At 44.6% G+C, this 23359-nt stretch overlaps 1 protein-coding gene across 2 annotated transcripts in view; it reads left to right on the plus strand.

Moving 5' to 3' along the window:
- The first annotated feature begins 1289 nt into the window (after positions 1–1289).
- Positions 1290–23359, plus strand: part of LOC121549659 (laminin subunit alpha-1-like) — an 82833-nt gene continuing 60763 nt past the window's right edge. For both annotated transcript variants that reach the window (XM_041861452.2, XM_041861453.2), the window contains exons 1-3: positions 1290–1512; positions 14901–15071; positions 15291–15403. In XM_041861452.2, the coding sequence (XP_041717386.1) occupies positions 1449–1512; positions 14901–15071; positions 15291–15403 (348 nt within the window). In that variant the 5' untranslated portion in view covers positions 1290–1448. The remainder of the gene's footprint in view (positions 1513–14900; positions 15072–15290; positions 15404–23359) is intronic.

Consider the following 23359-nt stretch of genomic DNA (forward strand, 5'->3'; position numbering starts at 1 on the left):
ATATATTTCATCTCCAATGTTTGTTGAAAACATAAATAAATTTGCACAATGAGCACTTGTTGTCTCTCAAATACATTGTTACAGTTGTTGGTTAGCTTGCTTGCGAATTTTAGCCATATTAGTATTAACATGAAATCAGCCACAACACCTCAAAACAAGACATTGTATCATTAACAAGATGAAATTAGCTGACACAAGTCACTTATAATTCCCCACAGTTTCTTGTCATTGTTGGTTAGCTGGCCATCCAGAATCACAACAACTCAAGGACTTCTGCCCCATTGAAACCTGCACATCGTTTTTGTGATGTTGTTAGCTAACTTATGTGCTAAAGCTAAAGCTAAAGTCAGTGAAAAGTTTAAAGTAGTAGTTTAAAATGTATTGGTTAAAAATAAAAATAACATCGGAAGACGTATTGGTAAATGGATCAAATGTTCCTTTTGTTATCAGTCTGTGATATCCACAGGTATAAATTGCTTCATTTTGTTTTGCTTTGTTGATAACATGCAATTAGTCTGGAAGACACGTTTCCAATGTTTCATACAAACATAGGCCTTTATTAAATGTTTAGTACAGTTGATTGAGGTTATTGAATGCCCTGCATAATGTTGATGGAATAAGGCACATAGGCTTTCCAATCCAGTATCATAATCATGGTTCAATATTTACACGGGCTTTAGTTTATTATCAGCAGAATAACAGTACATGGTGTACTGTAGCCTACTGCTATGTAAATCGCGCAGTGTATCCCTCTGCTTGTATAAAGGTTAAATGGCTACTTTTTTTACAAGTTGTGCAATTTGTTGTATTAATCCTATTACAACGACTGCTTGCCAAGTTGTGAAGCATAGTTGAATATCCAAACTGCACGATATATCTTATGTAGGCTAATCAAAAATGTTGACATAATTAAATCAACAAATAGACTATAGGCTGCTAGGTAGCCTACATTATAAAAGTAGCCTACATACTTGATCATATTATAAAAGTAGCCTACATACTTTACAATTTTACCAAGTTTGGTGCAAAGTTGTTGTTATTCTAAACCTTTCTAAAATACAATTCTCACTAAACACGAAACAGTGTAAATGTGTAAAGGTCAAAACAATCTTAATTTGTAAAGAGTAGTTGAGAGTAACAGGCAGCAATGATACAATCTCGACAAGCTTGGTCAACCCCCTGCTCCTCACCAAATGGTGCGGTCCAGCCAGCGACTTTGTAGCGGGACAGAATTAAAAAAGTTGAGACAAAAGTTAGCTGAATGAGTGAGAGGAGAGAGGAGAGAAAAAGAGGGGTACAGGCTGAACAGATGACAGAGAGAGACCACAGGCGAAACGAATGTGCACGACAACTTTAGGCTATAAATTCCTGTAAACATTAGAAAATATATCCCTAACTTAATATTGGAGACATTTATTAGAAGCCGACGTCCACATGTGTTGTGAAAAATGAGGCTTTTCTACTGTGCAATTGTGCTGCTATGGGCATCGTCCGCGGAGTGCCAGCAAAGAGGTGAGCTGGAAATAATCTCTTTCCTATTGACGCTACATTTTCACTCATTCAGCACGAGGTCTCAATGCGTCCGAGGCAAAGCATTTTGTAATTCTTAAAGCAATGTATTTAATATGCACTTTAATTTATGTGGAGCATAAGTGTAAGATTAGGAATAGTAGATATAGCTTTGTTGATAGAACACATTTGCAGTAATTACTATTTTACTGTTCTTTACATTGGCCAGTTTAAAACAGAAATAGCTCAGTTGGTAGAGCATGGCGCTTGCAACGCCAGGGTGGTGGGTTCGTTTCCCACGGGGGGCCAGTATGAAAAATGTATGCACTCACTAACTGTAAGTCGCTCTGGATAAGAGCGTCTGCTAACTGACTAAAAAGTAAAAATGTATTGAATAAATTGAGTGTAAAGTAATAACGTTAGGCATAACCATGGAGTGTTGGTGTTGAAATTGCAGACAATAATTCAGCCATTAGTTTACAATTACAAACGGGAGCATTCCAAAGTAGGCTATCCATTTGATTATACAACCAGTTGCATCACCAGGAAACTAATATCGCTGGCCAATCTACATGATAGTTACTTTGTTAAACCGTTATTAGTTCTCACCTACTATCCATTCATTCCAAACGGTCTTTAAGAGAAATTCCAGGCCATTGTCATTTAAATGATTTACAATGGCTGACGCCTCTTTCTCCAAAGCACAGTCATACTAACATGCTAGGGTCGCCCTCAAGGCCCAATTCAATTCCTTCTAATTGCAACAACAATCAGTAGAAAATGTTTGAGGTGCAGATTTTAGGCTTCAAATAGACCTGCTTTCTTTGGATTCCCTTATGGTTTACATTACATTGGAATGAAATTCAGATGTTGATGTGCTGTAGAACAACATGTCCCACACCAGTAGAAATCCACCTTTTCAAGCTAAAGACGATGGCCAGAGCTTACCCATGATGTTGCACAACGATGTAAGTCAGTAAGTCATAGTTTTAGTCAAAGTATGATATATTTGCCCTTGAAGTGACAAAGCCGAACTGCCTGCTTCATGCAATTTATTATTTATTATTATTTTATTTCACCTTTATTTAACCAGGAAAGCCAGTTGAGAACAAGTTCTCATTTACAACTGTGACTTGGCCAAGATAAAGCAAAGCAGTGCGATAAAAACAACAACAACACAGAGTTACATATGGAATAAACAAAACGTACAGTCAATAACACAATAGAAAATATATATACAGTGTGTGCAAATGTAGTAAGTTATGGAGGTAAGGCAATAAATAGGCCATAGTGCAAAATAATTACAATTTAGTATTAACACTGGAGTGATAGATGTGCAGAAGATGATGTGCAAATAGAGATACTGGGGTGCAAATGAGCAAAATAAATAACAATATGGGGATGAAGTAGTTGGGTGGGCTAATTACAGATGGGCTGTGTGATAGTGAGGGAGATAAGTGTCTCCAGCTTCAGAGATTTTTGCAGTTCGTTCCAGTCATTGGCAGCAGAGAACTGGAAGGAATGGCGGCCAAAGGAGGTGTTGGCTTTGGGGATGACCAGTGAGATATACCTGCTGGAGCGCAGACTACGGGTGGGTGTTGCTATGGTGACCAATGATCTAAGATAAGGCGGGGATTTGCCTAGAAGTGATTTATGTAGTGAGGGCCAGCCAACGAGAGCGTACAGGTCACAATGGTGGGTAGTATATGGGGCTTTGGTGACAAAACGGATGGCACTGTGATAGACTACATCCAATTTGCTGAGTAGAGTGTTGGAAGCTATTTTGTAAATGACATCGCCGAAGTCAAGGATCGGTAGGATAGTCAGTTTTACAAGGGCATGTTTAGCAGCATGAGTGAAGGAGGCTTGGTTGCGAAATATGAAGCCAATTCTAGATTTAACTTTGGATTGGAGATGCTTAATGTGAGTCTGGAAGGAGAGTCTGGAAGGAGAGTTTACGGTCTAACCAGACACCCGCCGAGAGCAGCGTTCGATTGAAGAGCATGCATTTAGTTTTACTAGCGTTTAAGAGCAGTTGGAGGCCACGGAAGGAGTGTTGTATGGCATTGAAGCTCGTTTGGCAAATTCGTGCCTATGCTGTGTCTTTTCCTATGAAATGAGGTGTAAATTATTTTTAGCCTACGTTTCGTTTTAGGGCTGGGTTTTATGTGAATGGTACCACCCACCAGCATGGCATTGTTTATTAATCAGAAACACCTGTAAAGTTCGCCAGTTGCGACTGAGTTGAGCAATAGATAATCTTTGCCTACAGCAAAGATGGTGGGTGGATACAGTGCATTCGGAAAGTAGTCAGACCCCTTGATTCTTTCCACATTTTGTAACATTACAGTCTTATACTAAAATGGAGTACATTGTCCCCCCCATCAATCTACACACAATACCCCATAATAACAAAGTAAAAACCGGTTTTTAGAAGTTTTTGCAAAGTAGGAAAATATTCTGGTTAGAGCCAGTTTGCGCTGTTCTGTGAAGGGAGTAGTACACAGCGTTGTACAAGATCTTCAGTTTCTTGGCAATTTCTCGCATGGAATAGCCTTCATTTCTCAGAACAAGAGTAGACTGACGAGTTTCAGAAGAAAGTTATTTGTTTCTGGCCATTTTGAGCCTGTAATCGAACCCACAATTGCTGATGCTCCAGATACTCAACTAGTCTCAAGAAGGCCATGTTTATTGCTTCTTTAATCAGCACAACAGTTTTCAGCTGTTTCAGCTTTTGAGCGGTAGTGTATATTTTTTACATCCATTTTAGAATAAGGCTGTAATGTAACCAAATGTGGAAAAAGTCAAGGGGTCTGAATACTTTCCGAAGGCATTGTATGCATGAACTCATCCGAACTGTTTCGGCTGGGAAGCATGGGGTTGCCTTTAGGCCTGGAAGGCTGTGCGTAAAAAGGGGAGGTCACAACTCTGTTTGTATACTTGTTTACATGGATATGCTTCTTAATAAAACCTATTTGAAACAAGGCACTACACTTCATTATTATCATGGCATTTCATTATTGTTATTCAGGTTATTACTTATAAATATTAATTAAGGAATGCCAAGTTGGAAAGGATGCACTGCATTTTCGTATTGACATAACATTAGCGCATGACAGAGTCAAAATAATGATATGCCTACCTTGTCTTTGTCTGTTGGCTTTTCTGGGATCAAACCCCAGGCTGTAGTGACGCCGCAACACTGCGATGTAGTGCCTTAGACCGCTGCGCCACTCGGGAGGCTACAGATACAGGTTCTACTGTGGTTCAGACAGATTCTACTGTGATCCAGACAGATTCTACTGTGGTCCAGACACAGATTCTACTGTGATCCAGACAGATTCTACTGTGGTCCAGACACAGATTATACTGTGATCCAGACAGATTCTACTGTGGTCCAGACACAGATTCTACTGTGGTCCAGACATATTCTACTGTGGTCCAGACACAGATTCTACTGTGGTCCAGACAGATTCTACTGTGGTCCAGACAGATGCTACTGTGATCCAGACAGATTCTACTGTGGTCCAGACACAGATTCTACTGTGGTCCAGACACAGATTCTATTGGTCCAGACACATATTCTACTGTGTTCCAGACACAGATTCTACTGTGGTCCAGACACAGATTCTACTGTGGTCCAGACACAGATTCTACTGTGGTCCAGACGCATATTCTACTGTGGTCCAGACACAGATTCTACTGTGGTCCAGACACAGATTCTACTGTGGTCCAGACAGATTCTACTGTGGTCCAGACAGATTCTACTGTGAACCAGACAGATTCTACTGTGGTCCAGACAGATTCTACTGTGATCCAGACACAGATTCTACTGTGATCCAGACACAGATTCTACTGTGATCCAGACACAGATTCTACTGTGGTCCAGACACAGATTCTACTGTGATCCAGACACAGATTCTACTGTGGTCCAGACACAGATTCTACTGTGGTCCAGACACAGATTCTACTGTGATCCAGACACAGATTCTGCTGTGGTCCAGACAGATTCTACTGTGATCCAGACAGATTCTACTGTGATCCAGACAGATTCTACTGTGGTCCAGACAGATTCTACTGTGATCCAGACAGATTCTACTGTGGTCCACAGAGTTGTGACCTCCCCTTTTTACACAGGGCCTTACAGGCCTAAAGGCGTCCGCATGATTCCCAGCCGAAACAGTTCGGAAGAGTTCCTGCATATATTATGACAACATTTTGTGACGTTTTTGTTCATTTTGGATTACGGTAAGGGTTTTTTAGGCTGTTTGGGAACACGTCATTTTTTCTCGAGGCAAGCCGAAGTCGGTAGCCAGTCGGTAGCTGAAGTCGGTAGCTGAAGTCTACGCCCCTTCGTCTGTGATTGGTCAAAAGTAGGGATTCTTCTTTGTTGTCATTCAGTGAGAGACGACTCGTTTTCGAACATTTTCATTGAGAAATACTGCACCAAAAATCGTTGTTAGATGTAAAATTGCACGACTAAGATCTCCTCTGCAAGAACTTCAAAATTAATGACGTATTTCTTGAGTTATCTTAGATTAATTCTGACTATTATGAGGAAGTGTATACTGGCTACGGCGTCTCAAAATTGACAAACAGTACTATTGCCGCTTTTTTTCTCGTTTTTCAAGCGAAGGTCTTTTTAGGAAGTATATGAGCACACTCAGCTAGGCGCCAGCCGAACTGAAGCATGATGACGCCTTCAGACAACAGTAACATACATTTAAACAAAATGTAAACATACGCAAAATAAATAAAAAAAAACTGTTTTATTTTGAGTCTGATGCGTCAAGTTGTGTCAATACCAAAATGTGAGCTTCTACAGCTTCTACTGCTGGTTCTAGAAAACGCTCTATATTATGATGAAGTTGGAGGAGTAAAGTCAATGTCTTAAAATAAGACATGTAGGCTTTGGTTAAAGTCAAAATCCCACAGTGGTGCGGTGCTATATGTGAAAATATATGTGGTCCTCTGTAGCTCAGCTGGTAGAGCACGGCGCTTGTAACGCCAAGGTAGTGGGTTCGAACCCCGGGACCACCCATACACAAAAATGTATGCACGCATGACTGTAAGTCGCTTTGGATAAAAGTGTCTGCTAAATGGCATATTATTATTATAAAATCCATTATTTCTCTCAGGTGCAGGGTAAAAATGCTAAATGGGCCCCCTCACACTGTTTTCTGCTACCAAAAAGTTTTATGTCGAAGTGATACTAACTTTGTTACCTGACAAGACACACTCTAATAGTCAGACACAATACCAAAATGTGACAATCCTCTCCAATCTGACATTTCTTAATTTGTAATATTTAGAGGTAATAATAACTTGAATAATAATAATGAAATGTTACTGATAATAAGGAAGTGTAATGGCAATAGTGAAGTTGCAGAGAAAAGCCATGTGTTTCTTTTGAGTCTGATATTGATTTAGCCAAATAGTATTGGCTAAATCCATGGGCCGTTCGTGTTGTGAGGGTGAGATAAAGTGCATACAAATGAATCACGCATGGAGGTATTGCACGTCAGTCCTTGGTGACCGTGTACATTGGCCTGGCCAATGTCCGTAACCTCAAATTCCAAGACTGTCAGAGACCTACCCAGATAGATTTTTTCTCTTATCGAAGTTGCCAAAAGAGTAGTTATTGAAACCAGACTATAGTCACTGTTGCCTAGGGTCGGATTTTCGAGACTATTGACTGTGAGGGGAGGTTTATTCAAAATATTACGAACAAGAAAATTCCAACCAAACTCCCTCTCTCAAGATTCTTTTTTAAGACTAAAATAGACTATTTTACTGATATGTTCCATACAGAGAATGCATTTATTAGTTAAACTACTTTTACTGTTCAATCAATTCACCATCACTATTTACACAACATTCTTTGCATAACCCGAGTGCCCTGATCGCTGAGTAACGCTACCTGAACTGGTAGCTGGCTAACATCTTCAGCCACAGACAGCATTTTTACCTTATCAACCCAGATGCTATCTATCAGGGAGCTGTTGAAACGTTAGTCTTTTGAGTTCAGTGACAATGGCATTCCAAAGATGGCAGCCACTCAGCAGAAGGCACTCCTGGGGAAGGCTGATGAGATGACCTCTGCTCAGGTCTAGGCCAGTCAATCACGGGACCTTGTTGTCCAAACATTGACCAGCCCTCACTGACTGACTGATGTCTGTTTCACACTAATGAACCGAGCTGTATAATCATTTGGGGCATGCTTATATTTGTCCTGTAATGGAAATATATATATATTTTTTACATATCCCAACTCCCCATGATACACCCGCAGGGAGTGGGGTCACAGCCAGGGAAGCCAATGTACAGCGCACCTGGAGCAATTAGGATTAAGTACCTTGCTCAAGGGCACAGCGACAGATTTTTTCACCTTGTCGCCTCAAGTATTCAAACCAGCAACCTTTGGGTTACTGGCCCAATGCTCTAACCTCGAGGCTACCTGCCGCCCCACTGTACCCACTGGCCTGGTTACGCATCCACTTTAGCTGATAGAACTGTGGGGATCAAGCCATTTAGTTTACATCACATCATCTCAAGCAGTTTAGTCCAAAAAGCTGTATAATGTATGATGTTAGATAAGCTGATGAAGATATTATGGGGCTAATATTGCAGTTAATGCTAATAAGACATTAAAGCCCATAATTCAAAAATAAATAAACACAAGTAGGACAATGACGCTAGTTTGGCTTTGATTTCATTTTCCGCCACATGGAAGCGTTCACCATGGAGCCCAGATTTGGTCTGCAGATGCAGACAGATGACTAATGCATCCCCAATGCAAAGGAGACCCAGGTAATAGGCTTAAGAAGCCTGAAATGACCACAAATCACCACATCTATGGGTGACATCAGTGTCTGACTATGTGTCAGTCAGCCATTTAGTAGAACTGATTAGCAGGGACACGCCATGTGCTGTTACATCACGACTAGGTGGTGATTTATTGATGAATTGCCAGGCCCTAAATAACTGTCCCTGTCCACAACCAGTTGCTGTGTCAATAACGTACCCCAGGGCTGTCACTGTGTCACTTGCCTTCACACAGTTATCTGCACCTGGTTAGATCATGTCAAAGCTAGGTACTGTAAAATAGCCCTCTTGGGGATTGAGACTACCATGAGCCAAAATATGAAAGATTGTGTTTCACTTTCACATGATCAAATCCATTGTGATTTGAGATTTGGCTCTGATGATTAAAATCAATTAACACAATTGATTTTAAAACAAAGAAAACATGAGATTGGTGGTCAGAGAACATGGCCTATTGCAGGATGGTTTCTAAGATTGAATAAATTATTTTTAAGGCAAGCTGTGTCAGGGGTGCTGAAGGTGGGTGTGGTGCAGGAATCAAGCGCAGGACGCAGAAGCTTAGTCCAAAAGACTTTAGTGAGTTATTCACGTAGTACACGAGAACCATAAGCCCGGAGGCGAAATAAAGGCGCACACAGGCGTCAAACAAAAGGCGCACTAACATGTGCGAAAACCTCTCCAAACAACGGAGGGAAGAATACGTAGCTCAGAACACCAAACAGAGGAGCAATCACACACAACACCCAACGAGAACTAAATAGGACACTAACGAGGACTAACTAGACACAGGTGTACAACATCAAGACAAAACCAAACGAACATGAAACATAGATCGGTGGCAGCTAGTACTCCGGGGACGACGACCGCCGAAACCTGCCCGAACAAGGAGGAGGAGCAGCCTCGGCCGAAACCGTGACAGTACCCCCCCCTTGACAGTACCCCACCCCGGCCTTGGGGACGACCAGGAGGACGCGGAGCAGGGCGCGCGGGATGGTCCCGGTGGAACTCCGACAGGAGAGATGGGTCTAGGATGTCCCTCCGCGGCACCCAGCACCGCTCCTCCGGGCCGTACCCCTCCCACTCCACGAGATACTGGAGACCCCCCATCCGGCGTCTTGAGTCCAAGATGGACCGAACGGTGTACGCCGGAGCCCCCTCGATGTCCAGTGGGGGCGGAGGAGTCTCTCCTATCTCACCTTCCTGGAGTGGACCAGCTACCACCGGCCTGAGAAGAGACACATGGAACGAGGGGTTAATATTCTTATATTCAACAGGCAGTTGTAACCTATAACACACCTCGTTCAATCTTCTCAGGACTTTAAAAGGCCCCACAAACCGCCGACCCAGCTTCCGGCAGGGCAGGCGGAGGGGTAGGTTTCTGGTAGAGAGCCAGACTCGATCTCCGGGTGCGTACACCGGCCCCTCACTGCGGTGGAGATCGGCGCTCGCCTTGTGACGACGGATGGCCCGCTGCAGGTGGACGTGTGCAGCGTTCCACGTCTCCTCCGAGTGCCTCATCCAATCATCCACCGCAGGGGCCTCGATCTGGCTCTGCTGCCAAGGTGGCAGAACCAGCTGGTAACCTAACACACATTGGAAGGGGGTTAGGTTGGTAGAGGAGTGGCGGAGAGAGTTCTGGGCCATCTCGGCCCAGGGAATGTACCGAGCCCACTCCTCAGGCCGGTCCTGGCAATACGACCTCAGAAACCTACCCACATCCTGGTTGACTCGTTCTACCTGCCCGTTACTCTCCGGGTGGTACCCTGAGGTAAGGCTCACCGAGACCCCCAAACGCTCCATGAACGCTCTCCATACTCGGGAGGTAAACTGGGGGCCTCGATCAGACACTATATCCTCGGGTACCCCGTAATGCCGGAAGACGTGGGTAAATAGGGCCTCTGCGGTTTGTAGGGCAGTAGGAAGACCCGACATAGGGAGAAGACGACAGGCCTTAGAGAACCGGTCCACAACGACCAGGATGGTGGTATTCCCCTGAGAGAGGGAAGGTCTGTCACAAAATCCACCGAGAGGTGGGACCATGGTCGTTGTGGAACGGGCAGGGGTTGTAACTTACCCCTGGGCAGGTGTCTGGGCGCCTTACACTGGGCGCACACCGAGCAGGAGGAGACATAAACCCTCACATCCCTGGCTAACGTGGGCCACCAGTATTTAGTGCTAAGACAATGCACTGTCCGGCCAATACCCGGATGTCCAGAGGAGGGTGACGTGTGAGCCCAGTAAATGAGTCGATCCCGAATCTCGAGCGGAACGTACTTCCGACCCTCAGGACACTGTGGAGGGCTGGGGTCGGTGCGCAACGCTCGCTCGATTCCCGGCATCGACCTCCCACACCACCGGTGCCACAAGACAAGACTCCGGTAGTATGGGAGTAGGCTCAACGGACCTCTCCTCCGTGTCATACCGCCGGGACAGCGCATCTGCCTTACCATTCTGGGACCCAGGGATGTACGTGATTTTAAATACGAACCTGGTGAGAAACATAATCCATCGAGCCTGGCGAGGGTTCAGTCTCCTCGCTGCCCGGATGTATTCCAGGTTCCGATGGTCAGTCAAAATGAGGAAAGGGTGTTGAGCCCCCTCAAGCCAATGCCTCCACACCTTAAGGGCCTGAACTACAGCTAACAGCTCCCTGTCCCGACGTCATAATTACGCTCCGCCGGGCTGAGCTTTTTAGAGTAAAAAGCACAGGGGCGGAGTTTAGGTGGCGTGCCGGACCGTTGAGAGAGAACGGCCCCTATACCGGCCTCAAGACGCGTCCACCTCGACCTGAAAGGGTAATGCGGGGTCCGGATGCGCCAGCACCGGAGCCGACATAAACAGGTCCTTCAGTCTCCTAAAGGCCCTGTCCGCATCAGCTGACCACTGCAGGTGCACCGGACCCCCTTTCAGAAGGGACGTGATGGGAGCTGCCACCTGTCCAAAACCCCCGGATAAACCTCCGGTAGTAATTCGCAAAGCCCAAGAACTGCTGCACCTCTTTGACAGTGGTTGGGGTTTGCCAATTACACAGCGGACACACGATCCACCTCCATTCTCACCCCTGACGCGGACAACCGATAACCCAAAAGGAGACCGACTCCTGGAAAAACAGACATTTCTCTGCCTTGACATATAGATAGTGCTCCAACAGCCTCCTCAATACACGACGCACCAGGGCTATATGCTCGGCTCGGGTAGACGAGTACACTAGAATGTCATCAATGTACACGACCACCCCTTGCCCCTGCATATCCCGGAAAATGTCATCTACGAAGGATTGGAAGACTGATGGAGCATTCATCAACCCATATGGCATGACGAGATACTCGAAATGACCTGACGTGGTACTAAACGCTGTTTTCCATTCGTCGCCCTCCCTAATGCGCACCAAGTTATACGCGCTCCTGAGATCCAGTTTTGTGAAAAACCGCGCTCCATGCAATGACTCCGTCATGGTCGCAATCAGAGGGAGTGGATAACTGTATTTCACAGTAATCTGATTGAGACCACGGTAATCGATGCACGGGCGCAACCCTCCATCTTTTTTCTTCACAAAAAAGAAGCTGGAGGAGGCGGGAGAAGTGGAGGGCCGTATGTATCCCTGTCTCAAAGATTCGGCTATGTACGTTTCCATAGCTTTACTCTCCTCTTGAGACAAAGGATACACGTGGCTCCGTGGGAGCGCTGCTCCTGCCTGGAGATCAATCGCACAATCCCCCTGTCTATGAGGAGGCAACTGCGTCGCCCTAGCTTTACTAAACACGAGAGCTAAATCCCCATATTCAGGCGGAATGTGCAGTGCGGGCACTTGTTTTGGACTTTCCACCGAAGTCGCCCCCTACGGAAACACCCAGACATCGCCCCTCACACTGAGCAGACCACCCATTGAGAGCCCTCTGTTGCCACGAAATAGCAGGGTTATGGGTGCTTAACCAGGGAATTCCCAGCACCACCGGGTACGCAGGAGAGTCGATCAGATACAACTGTATAGTCTCTTCATGACCCCCCTGCGCACACATCCTAAGTGGCGCTGTGACTTCCCTAATCAACCCCGACCCCAACGGGCGGCTATCTAAAGCATGAACGGGAAAAGGTTTGTCAACAGGTAGGAGAGGGATCCCTAAATCTAAACAAAACTTCCGATCCACAAAATTTACAGCTGCGCCTGAATCTACTAGCGCCTTATGCTGGGAATGAGGTGCAACCTGTGGAAAACAAACAGGTATACAAAAGTGCGCAACAGAGAGCTCTGGGTAAGTGGGGCGTCTACTCACCTGGGAGGGCTCCCCAGTGCGTGGCCTGTTGTCTCCTCCCTCGGGGAACCCTCCCCAGCACCTGGCCGCAGTGTGCCCTCCACGACCGCACTTGGTGCAGGGGACAGGCCCCCTCGGGCTCCTCCTCCTCCTTTCTCTAGCACCAGCACCCCCGAGCTCCATAGGGCTCGGCTCGGAGGTGCCGGAGGGTGGAATGGACGGACCCCACTCGGGGACGTCCACGGGTGGCCAGCAGGGTGTCCAGACGGATGGACATATCGACCAACTGGTCGAAGGTGAAATTGGTATCCCTGCAGGCCAACTCACGTTGAACGTCCTCCCGTAGGCTACATCGAAAATGGTCGATGAGGGCCCGTTCATTCCACCCTGCGTCTGCCGCTAGAGTGTGGGTACCCCTCTGGACTCCCATCGGTGCAGGGTGTTGATGACGTCCTGTAGAGCGGTCCCCAGTTGTCGTATCTGGTCATCCTGGCCGCGGACATGCTCCTCCAGCGACTCAGGCGTGACTGTTGCTCCTGCTGATTCCATTCATTAAGGTGTGTGATTCTGTCAGGGGTGCTGAAGGTGGGTGTGGTGCAGGAATCAAGCGCAGGACGCAGAAGCTTAGTCCAAAAGACTTTAGTGAGTTATTCACGTAGTACACGAGAACCATAAGCCCGGAGGCGAAATAAAGGCGCACACAGGCGTCAAACAAAAGGCGCACTAAAATGTGCGAAAACCTCTCCAAACAACGGAGGGAAGAATACGTAGCTCAGAACACCAAACAGAGGAGCAATCACACACAACACCCAACGAGAACTAAATAGGACACTAACGAGGACTAACTAGACACAGGTGTACAACATCAAGACAAAACCAAACGAACATGAAACATAGATCGGTGGCAGCTAGTACTCAGGGGACGACGACCGCCGAAACCTGCCCGAACAAGGAGGAGGAGCAGCCTCGGCCGAAACCGTGACAAGCTGTGGTAAAAGCATTATAAGAAGCTAATAAATAGTCGTCATGAACAGGATGATTGCTTTCCAATCCACTCTCCCTGCATTTCCCCTTTCCAGCCCACAGAGCACAGGGGTCAAGCCTCTCTGTCAAATAGAAATCAGCAGCCACCGACTAGCAGACAGACAGGTAGAGAGATGGACAGACAGACAGTTAGTCATACCAATTTCACACTATCTTGCCGATCCGTACTGTACTGTCTCATTACCAATCAGTGGGTCTGACTCAGAGACAGTCTGGTCAGATGTCTCAGTGCTGCTATGTCATTAGGCTAACAACTCCAGCTTCCTTGTCTCTAGGGCCTCTGAAGGCCTCATCATCACTGTTCTCATCACTGTTCTCTGGAATGCTTTCGGACCATTCAATTCAATAGGATTAAGTCATAGGCCAAGCTCACAATGGCCACGTTCTCCTGGGAATCGTACATATCTTTTAGATCTTAGAGAGGAGATTTATTGAACCACTGGTCATTGATATCTTTGATATGCCAGTCATGTTCCCTTTTCAGAAGGGTCTAATTGTGTCTGGAATGATGTGGTAATGATGTGACACTTGTTTTGACTTCTTTGAAGTTCTGCTCAAGAACAACTAGTTTATTAACTATTAATAAACAGTGTAAGCATAATTTGTTAATATATTTATCAGCATTAGTAAACATGTATAAAGCAGTTATTAATCATGACCAACAGGTCTTTAAAGTTTGTACTTAAGGTTAACAAATAATAAAATGATAAGCATCTTATAAACAGACCTTGGAAACATGCTGATTTTCTGAATTCTTCAGTTTTAAAATGTAATCTGTTACCATAAGCCTCCTGAAATCTCTGTAAGGAGACAGAGGTGGAGAGTTGATTTGGGACCAAGGCCTTGAAGCCCAGAGGGCCTGAGGGTGGTTATCATAGAGCTGCCCACAGCAGCCCACAACAGCACCCATCAACAGACTCACTGCAACCTTTGTCAATTGTCCTATACCTGGTCATTGTACCCATCAATGGTCCATGTAAACACGTGGGGGGATGAGGGTGTGTTTGGAAGGGGGGTGCTCCTCAAAGACATGCCCTGCAGACAGAACACAGAGGAGAAATTATGAGGATGGGTCTAGATTGGTGGTGGGAGGTAGGGAGGGGTTGGGAGGGAGTGATGCAACTTTTGTGGGGGTGATGTTTAGGTGTGTGTGTGTGTGTGCGTACACTTAAAGAGCGTCTTCGAGTGTGTGCATGCTTGTGTGAATAGACAGACCATGTACTGTGTGTGTAGATGTCATGGTCTTAAACCCCTCCCTATCTCCCCCAGGTCTCTTCCCCGCCATCCTCAACCTGGCCAGTAATGCAGAGATCACCACCAACGCCACCTGTGGAGAGCCTGAGCCAGAGATGTACTGTAAGCTGGTGGAACATGTACCAGGACGACGCATCCGCAACTCCCAGTGTCGAACATGTAATGCCCAGAGTCAAAACCCCAAAGGTACTGGAGTCCGGACCCTCTGGGCATAGGGAGAAGGCAGAGAAGGGGAGGGGAGCAGTGTCTTGGGGTTTAGCTCTGTTATGCCTGCTGGCTAGTGCTTCAGACAGTTTGACTTTCCACAGTCCCACTATCTTTGAGTTACAGTATCTGTCTGAAAAACAGTACTCGTTTTGTGGATTCCAGGCATTCATCTTATTGCTTTCTCTTGATGTTATGCAGAGCAACATCCAATCACCAACGCCATCGACGGCACCAACGGGTGGTGGCAAAGCCCCAGCATTAAAAATGGCCGCCAGTTCCACTGGGTGACCCTCACACTAGATTTACGCCAGGTAGGAACCTCCAGGACTGCTATGTCACTGGTTTAACACTGCTTTCTTTAGCTACAGGCTGCGAACACACACACACACACACACACGGTCACATGATTCCCAGATAATGGTTAGTTAGTGTGTGTATGTGGTCTGTACACATAGAAAAAAGGTGCTATCTAGAACCTAAAACAGTTCTTAGGATGTCCCCATAGGGGAACCCTTTGAAGAACCCTTTTTGGTTTCAGGTTGAACCCTTTTGGGTTCCATGTAAAACCCTTTCCGCAGAGGGTTCTACATGGAACCCAAACGAGTTCTACCTGGAACCAAAAGGGTTCTACCTGGGTTCTCCTATGGGGACAGCCGAAGAACCCTTTCAGAACCCTTTTTTTCTAAAATTGTAGTTCAGTAATCAGTAAACTCACCCCTGAACCCCACTGTGAGACCATACCTCCACCCTCACTCACTGTCTCCTGAACACACCACTATGGCCTTTACACAGTTACAGGCAGTGGAGGCTGCTAAGGGGAGGACGGTTCATTATAATATCTGGAAACCACGTGTTTGATACCATTCCAGCCATTATTATGAGCCGTCCTCCCCTCAGCAGCCTCCACTTGTCACAGGCCACTATTAGACCGCTATTGCAATGGAGGTTCTATTTATTGCCTGGATGGCCTGTCGCTCCCTCCCTCCCTCTCTTCCCTCCCTCTCTTTTCATAGCCTCTTCTTTCTCACATTCTCTTGCTCTCTCCCTCTCCCTCTCCATTCCATCTCTCTCTCTCTCTCTCTCTCTCTCTCTCTCTCTCTCTCTCTCTCTCTCTCTCTCTCTCTCTCTCTCTCGCTCTGTCTCTCTCTCCCTCTCTCCCTCCCTCTCTCCATCTCTCTCCCATAGGCTGGGGGGTGACTGAGCTGAGCCAGCTACTTTTAAAATCCTTTTTCAACAGTCATTCAAAACAAGACCCTCTTTCATTGAGCCACACACACTCTCACACGCACGCACACCCACACACAAACACGCATGTTATGTTCTTCTATCCACGTGGGGACCTAAAATTAATTTCCATTCAAAATCCTATTTTACCTAACTCCTAAACCTGACCCTAACCTTAACCCATAACCCTAACCCTAACCTTAACCCTAACCCTAAACCAAATTCCTAACCCTAAACCTAACCACTAACCTTTTACCCTAACCCTAATTCTAACCCTAACCCTATTTGTAACCTAGCCCTAAACCAAACCCCTAAGCTTAAAATAGCCTTTGTCCTCATGGGGACGTGGGAAATGTCCCCACGAGGGAGAATTTTCCTTGTTTTACTATCCTTGTGGGACTTTTGGGGATTTTAGGTCCCCACAAGGATATAAGAACCAACACACACATACAGTATATCTCTGGGGATTAGACTGAACTGCAGTCACACAGTATATCTCTGGGGATTAGACTGAACTGCAGTCACACAGTATATCTCTGGGGATTAGACTGAACTGCAGTCACACAGTATATCTCTGGGGATTAGACTGAACTGCAGTCACACAGTATATCTCTGGGGATTAGACTGAATTGCAGTCACACAGTATATCTCTGGGGATTAGACTGAACTGCAGTCACACAGTATATCTCTGGGGATTAGACTGAACTGCAGTCACACAGTATATCTCTGGGGATTAGACTGAACTGCAGTCACACAGTATATATCTGGGGATTAGACTGAACTGCAGTTACATAGTACAGTGCCTTCAGAAAGTATTCGTATCCCTTGACTTATTCCAAATTTTGTTGTGTTATAGCCTGAAAATTAATCACATCGATTTTTTTCTCTCACCCATCTACAAACAATACCCCAGAATGGCAAAGATGAAAACATGTTTTTAGACATTTTTGCAAATTTATTGAAAACAAAATACAGAAATATCTGATTTACATAGAGTACCAGTCAAAAGTTTGGACACCTACTCATTCATGGGGTTTTCTTTATTTTTACTATTTTCTACATTGTAGAATAATAGTGAAGACATCAAAACTATGAAATAACATATGGAATCATGTAGTAACCAAAAAAGTGTTAAACAAATCAATATATTTTATATTTGAGATTCTTCAAAGTATAACCCTTAGCCTTGATGACAGCTTTGCACACTCTTGGCATTCTCTCAACCAGCTTCACCTGGAATGCTTTTCCAACAGTCTTGAATGAGTTCCCACATATCCTGAGCACTTGTTGGCTGCATTTCCTTCACTCTGCGGTCCAACTCATCCCAGACCATCTCAATTGGGTTGAGGTCAGGTGATTGTGGAGGCCAGGTCATCTGATGCAGCACTCCATCACTCTCCTTCTTGGTCAAATAGCCCTTACACAGCCTGGAGGTGTGTTGGGTCATTGTCCTGTTGAAAAACAAATGATAGTCCCATTAAGCCCAAACCAGATGGGATGGCGTATCGCTGCAGAATGCTGTGGTAGCCATGCTGGTTAAGTGTGCCTTGAATTCAAAAATAAATCACAGACAGTGTCACCAGCAAAGCACCCTCACACCATCACACCTCCTCCTCCATGCTTCACGGTGGGAACCACATATGCGGAGATCATCCGTTCACGTACTCTGCGTCTCACAAAGACACGCGGTTGGAACCATAAATCTCAATCTCAACTCAAATTTGGACTCATCAGACCAAAGGACAGATTTCCACCATTGCTCGTGTTTCTTGGCCCAAGCAAGTCTCTTCTTCTTATTGGTGTCCTTTAGAAGTGGTTTCTTTGCAGCAATTCGACCATGAAGGCCTGATTCACGCAGTCTCCTCTGAACAGTTGATGTTGAGATGTGTCTGTTACTTGAACTCTGTCAAGCATTTATTTGGGCTGCAATCTGAGGTGCTATTAATTCTAATGAACTTATCCTCTGCAGCAGAGGTAACTCTGGGTCTTCCATTCCTGTGGCGGTCCTCATGAGAGCCAGTGTCATCATAGCGCTTGATGGTTTTTGCGACTGCACTTGAAGAAACATTCAAAGTTTTTGACATTTTCCGGATTCACTGACCTTCATATCTTAAAGTAATGATGGACTGTCGTTTCTCTTTGCTTTTTTGAGCTGTTCTTGCCATAATATGGACTTGGTCTTTTACCAAATAGGGCTATCTTCTGTATACCACCCCTACCTTGTCACAACACAACTGATTGGCTCAAACACATTAAGAAATAAAGAAATTCCACAAATAAACTTTTAACAAGGCACACCTGTAAATTGAAATGCATTCCAGGTGACTACCACATGAAGCTGGTTGAGCGAATGCCAAGAATGTGCAAAGCTGTCATCAAGGCAAAGGGTGGCTACTTTGAAGAATCTCAAATCTCAAATATATTTTGATTTGGTTTAACATGTTTTTGGTTACTACATGATTCCATATGGGCTATTTCATAGTTTTGATGTCTTCACTATTATTCTACAAAGAAAACCCCTGGAATGAGTAGGTGTGTCCAAACTTTTGACTGGTACTGTAAGTATTCACACCCCTGAGTCAATACTTTGTAGAAACACCTTTGGCAGCGATTACAGCTGTGAGTCTTTATGGGTAAGTCTCTAAGAGCTTTCCACACCTGGATTGTGCAACATTTGCCCATTAGTCTTTTCAAAATTCTTCTAGCTCTGTCAAATTATTTATTGACCATTGCTAGACAACCATTTTCAACTAGATTTAAGTCAAAACTGTAACTCGACCACTCAGGAACATTCACTGTGTTCTTGGCAAGCAACTCCAGTGTAGATTTGGCCTTGTGTTTTAGGTTATTGTCCTGTTGAAAGGTGAATTCATCTTCCAGTTTCTGGTGGAAAGCTGACTGAACCAGGTTTCCTCTAGGATTTTGCCTGTGCTTAGCTCCATTCCGTTAATTTTTTATCCTGAAAAACTCCCCAGTCCTTAACAATTACAAGCATACCCATAACATGATGCAGCCACCACTATGCTTGAAAATATGGAGAGTGGTACTCAGTAATGTGTTGCATTGGATTTGCCCCAAACATAACAATTTGTATTCAGGAAATTTCTTGAAATTCACTGCTTGACTGAGGGACCTTACTGATAATTGTATGTGTGGGGTACAGAGATGAGGTAGACATTCAAAAATCATGTTAAACCCTATTTTGCACACATAGTGAGTCCATGCAATTTATTATGTGACTTGTTAAGCATATTTGTACTCCTGAACTTATTTAGGATTGCCATAACAAAGGAGTTGAATACTTATTGACTAAAGACATTTCAGCTTTTAATGTTTAATGAATTTATAAAGAAATTGAAAAACATAATTCCACTTTGACGTTATGGGGTATTGTGTGTAAACCAGTGACCAAAAAATCTAAATTAATCAATTTTAAATTCAGGCTTTAACGCAACAAAATGTGGAAAAAGTCAAGGGGTGTGAATACTTTCTGAAGGCACTGTGAATCACTGGGGATTAGACTGAATGTGATTCTCATGCTTAGATGTGTCCCCTCCCCACTTCCTCTTGGGAGTTCCGGCAATTTATATGGACCTCAGGAATGCACAAATGGAACTCATTTGGAGGTAGACATCCCAGTAATTGTTTTCATGTGAAAACACAATCTTCAAAGTGTGTGTTTGAGTGTGTGCTGCCTCTCTCCTACCTTTCAGCACTCTGTCTGCCTAGATTACACTTCATCCTCCTTCTAGACTTAGCTGATTTTTGCTACCTCGACAGGCTTAAGATGTAATGTTTATCCACTGCTAAGCAATAGAGGAGATGAGAGTGGTACAAACAGGTTTCCGTCCTCACGTCAATATTTGTTTTCCATTTCGTGCCAGTCGTGACGAGAAAACAGCTCAGAGCCAGTAACTTTAATCTAGCTCGTTTGAGTCAAATGAGCGTTTGGGACTACTGCGGCTCTCAACGTACACTTATCTCCACATTTGATCTGAAACCGCTGAAGATTCCGTGATTCTGTTTCCCTCCCCTTTTCAGGGAAAATGTGTGAAGACACATGCAGAAACGGGAAAATCAAAGGTTGGGAAAAATCGGGATTATAGACTGATGTTTCATTAACATTCCCAGTGGGTTATTCCAGACCTGTGTGATAATTTTAATATGGTAATGTAAGTACATGTTCTATCGTTGCTACCAAAAAGAGTTGTCAAAACTTGACACTGAGTAGCAGTGAGTGATGGAAATGTATCAGGTGCTGAATACACAGTATACAACAAATTATTAAAGATGCTACAGTATACATTATCATACAACAATAATGCAAGATTTTCACACTAGATCAAACAAACATTTTTATTAAGTGATTAAAAGAAAACAAAGTGTGTTATGTCAATACATTTACATTATTAATAACCGATGTCAAGAAGAACATAAAACCCCAACTCATAAACCAACCCAAAATGACTGAGACTTCTCAAAACCAGAGTAGTTGACTTCAAAGGGTTTCAAGAGCAAAAAGAGACATGTACATGGAAAATATTAGCTTCTCAATGGGAGCTTTGTCAGGCTGATTTCTTTATGTCTCTAAAAACTTCTGATTTCCCATGAGCTAGTACTAGCCTAGCATCCTCTACTCTGACATTGACATAATGTTTGTCCTTGGAAAGGAGCTGAGATACTTTGTGTTCCAAACTAACTGCTACACCTCAATACTGACGTCTTCATGTGGGAGAACACTGATTCTCACAACGGTAACATGAATGCAACTGGTGCACTAAGAAATATCAAGGATATATCTTAATTAAAAAACGGATGGCTTTGATTTCTGACGGTTCGAAAGAGGGTTTAAAATGTGTTTACAGAGCCATAATTTACTGAACAAAAATATACATGTAAAGTGTTGGTACCATGTTTCATGAGCTGAAATAAAAGATCCCAAAAATCTTCCATACGCACACACGAGAAGCTTATTTCTCTCAAATTTTGTGCACAAATTTCTTTACATCCTTGTTAGTGAGCATTTCTCCTTTGCCAAGATAATCCATCCACCTGACAGGTGTGGCATATCAAGAAGCTGATTAAACAGCATGATCATTACACAGGTGCACCTTCTGCTGGGGACAATAAAATGCCTCAGATGTCTAAAGTTTTGAAGGAGCGTGCAATTGGCATGCTGACAATAAAAAAATATATATATATACCTTATTTACACAAGCATTCAGACCCTTTGCTATGAGACTCGAAATTGAGCTCAGGTGCATCCTGTTTCCATTGATCATCCTTGAGATGTTTCTACAACTTGATTGGAGTCCACCTGTGGACCAAGCCATGAGGTCGAAGGAATTGTCTGTAGAGCTCCGAGACAGGATTGTTTCAAGGTACAGATCTGGGGAAGGGTAGCAAAACGTTTATGCAGCATTGAAGGTCCCCAAGAACACAGTGGCTGCCATCATTCTTAAATGGAAGAAGTTTGGAACCATCAAGACTCTTCCTAGAGTTGGCCGCCCGGCCTAACTGAGCAATCGGGGGAGAAGGGCCTTGGTCAGGGAGGTGACCAAGAACCCGATGGTCACTCTGACAGAGCTCCAGAGTTCCTCTGTGGAGATGGGAGAACCTTCCAGAAGGACAACCATCTCTGCAGCACTCCACCAATCAGGCCTTTATGGCAGAGTGGCCAGACGGAAGCCACTCCTCAGTAAAAGGCACATGACAGCCCGCTTGGAGTTTGCCAAAAGGCACCTAAAGGACTCTCAGACCAAGAGAAACAAGATTCTCTGGTCTGATGAAACCGAGATTGAACTCTTTGGCCTGAATGCCAAGCGTCATGTCTGGAGGAAACCTGGCACCATCCCTAATGGGAAGCATGGTGGTGGCAGCATCATGCTGCAGGGATGTTTTTCAGTGGCAGGGACTGGGAGACTAGACAGGATCGGGGGAAAGATGAACAGAGAAAAGTACAGAGAGATCCTTGATGAAAACCTGCCCCAGAGTGCTCAGGACTTGATTCTGGGGCGACGGTTCACCTTCCAACAGGACAACGACCCTAAGCACACAGCCAAGGCAACACAGGAGAGGCTTTGGGACAAGTCTCTGAATGTCCTTGAGTGGCCCAGCCAGAGCCCGGACTTGAACCCGATGGAACAACTCTGGAGTGACCTGGAAATAGCTGTGCAGCGATGCTCCCCATCCAACCTGACAGAGCTTGAGAGGATCTGCAGAGAAGAATGGGAGAAACTCCCCAAATACAGATGTGCCAAGCTTGTAGCGTTATACCCAAGAAAACTCGAGGCTATAATCGCTGCCAAAGGTGCTTCAACAAAGTACTGAGTAAAGGGTCTGAATACTTATGTAAATGTGATTCCGTTTTTATTTCGAAAAAACTGTTTTTGCTTTGTCATTATGGGGTGTTGTGTGTAGATTGATGAGTGGGAAAAACGATTTAATCCATTTTAGAATAAGGTTGTAACGTAACAAAATGTGGAAAAAGTCAAGGGGTCTGAATACTTTCCGAATGCACTGTATATGATTATTTAAGCTATGTTACGCATTCTATGTTAAGTGGATAAGTGAAATGCCTTTGCACTTAATTGGTGAAGACTTGTTTTTGGTTTGGTGTCAGTGGCATCCATCTTGATTAGAACCCTCAGTGTGGTTATTGGCAGACAGTACTAGTATTGACCAGTATCCAGCAGGAGTTTAAACATTTACATTTACATTTACATTTACGTCATTTAGCAGACGCTCTTATCCAGAGCGACTTACAAATAAACCCAACAGGAAAAAGTGTCAGGATTGAGATGGGCTAATCTGCCTGTGGATGTCATTCCAGCACATCACACACATACACACACACACACACACACACACACACAGAGGGCCCAACCAAGCTCTTTATCCAATTAACATGTCCCAGCCAAACAAACAGAGGGGACACCATTTGGGGTGCTCTCTTCTGGTGGGCCCCCAAGGGGAGAGCAGGGGAGAGAGAGGAGGGGAGCAAATGCAGACGGGGGGACAAATGCAGGCTCTGCTGTCCAAAC

This window comes from Coregonus clupeaformis, chromosome 34, assembly GCF_020615455.1.
Source record: "Coregonus clupeaformis isolate EN_2021a chromosome 34, ASM2061545v1, whole genome shotgun sequence".
Taxonomy (NCBI): domain Eukaryota; kingdom Metazoa; phylum Chordata; class Actinopteri; order Salmoniformes; family Salmonidae; genus Coregonus; species Coregonus clupeaformis.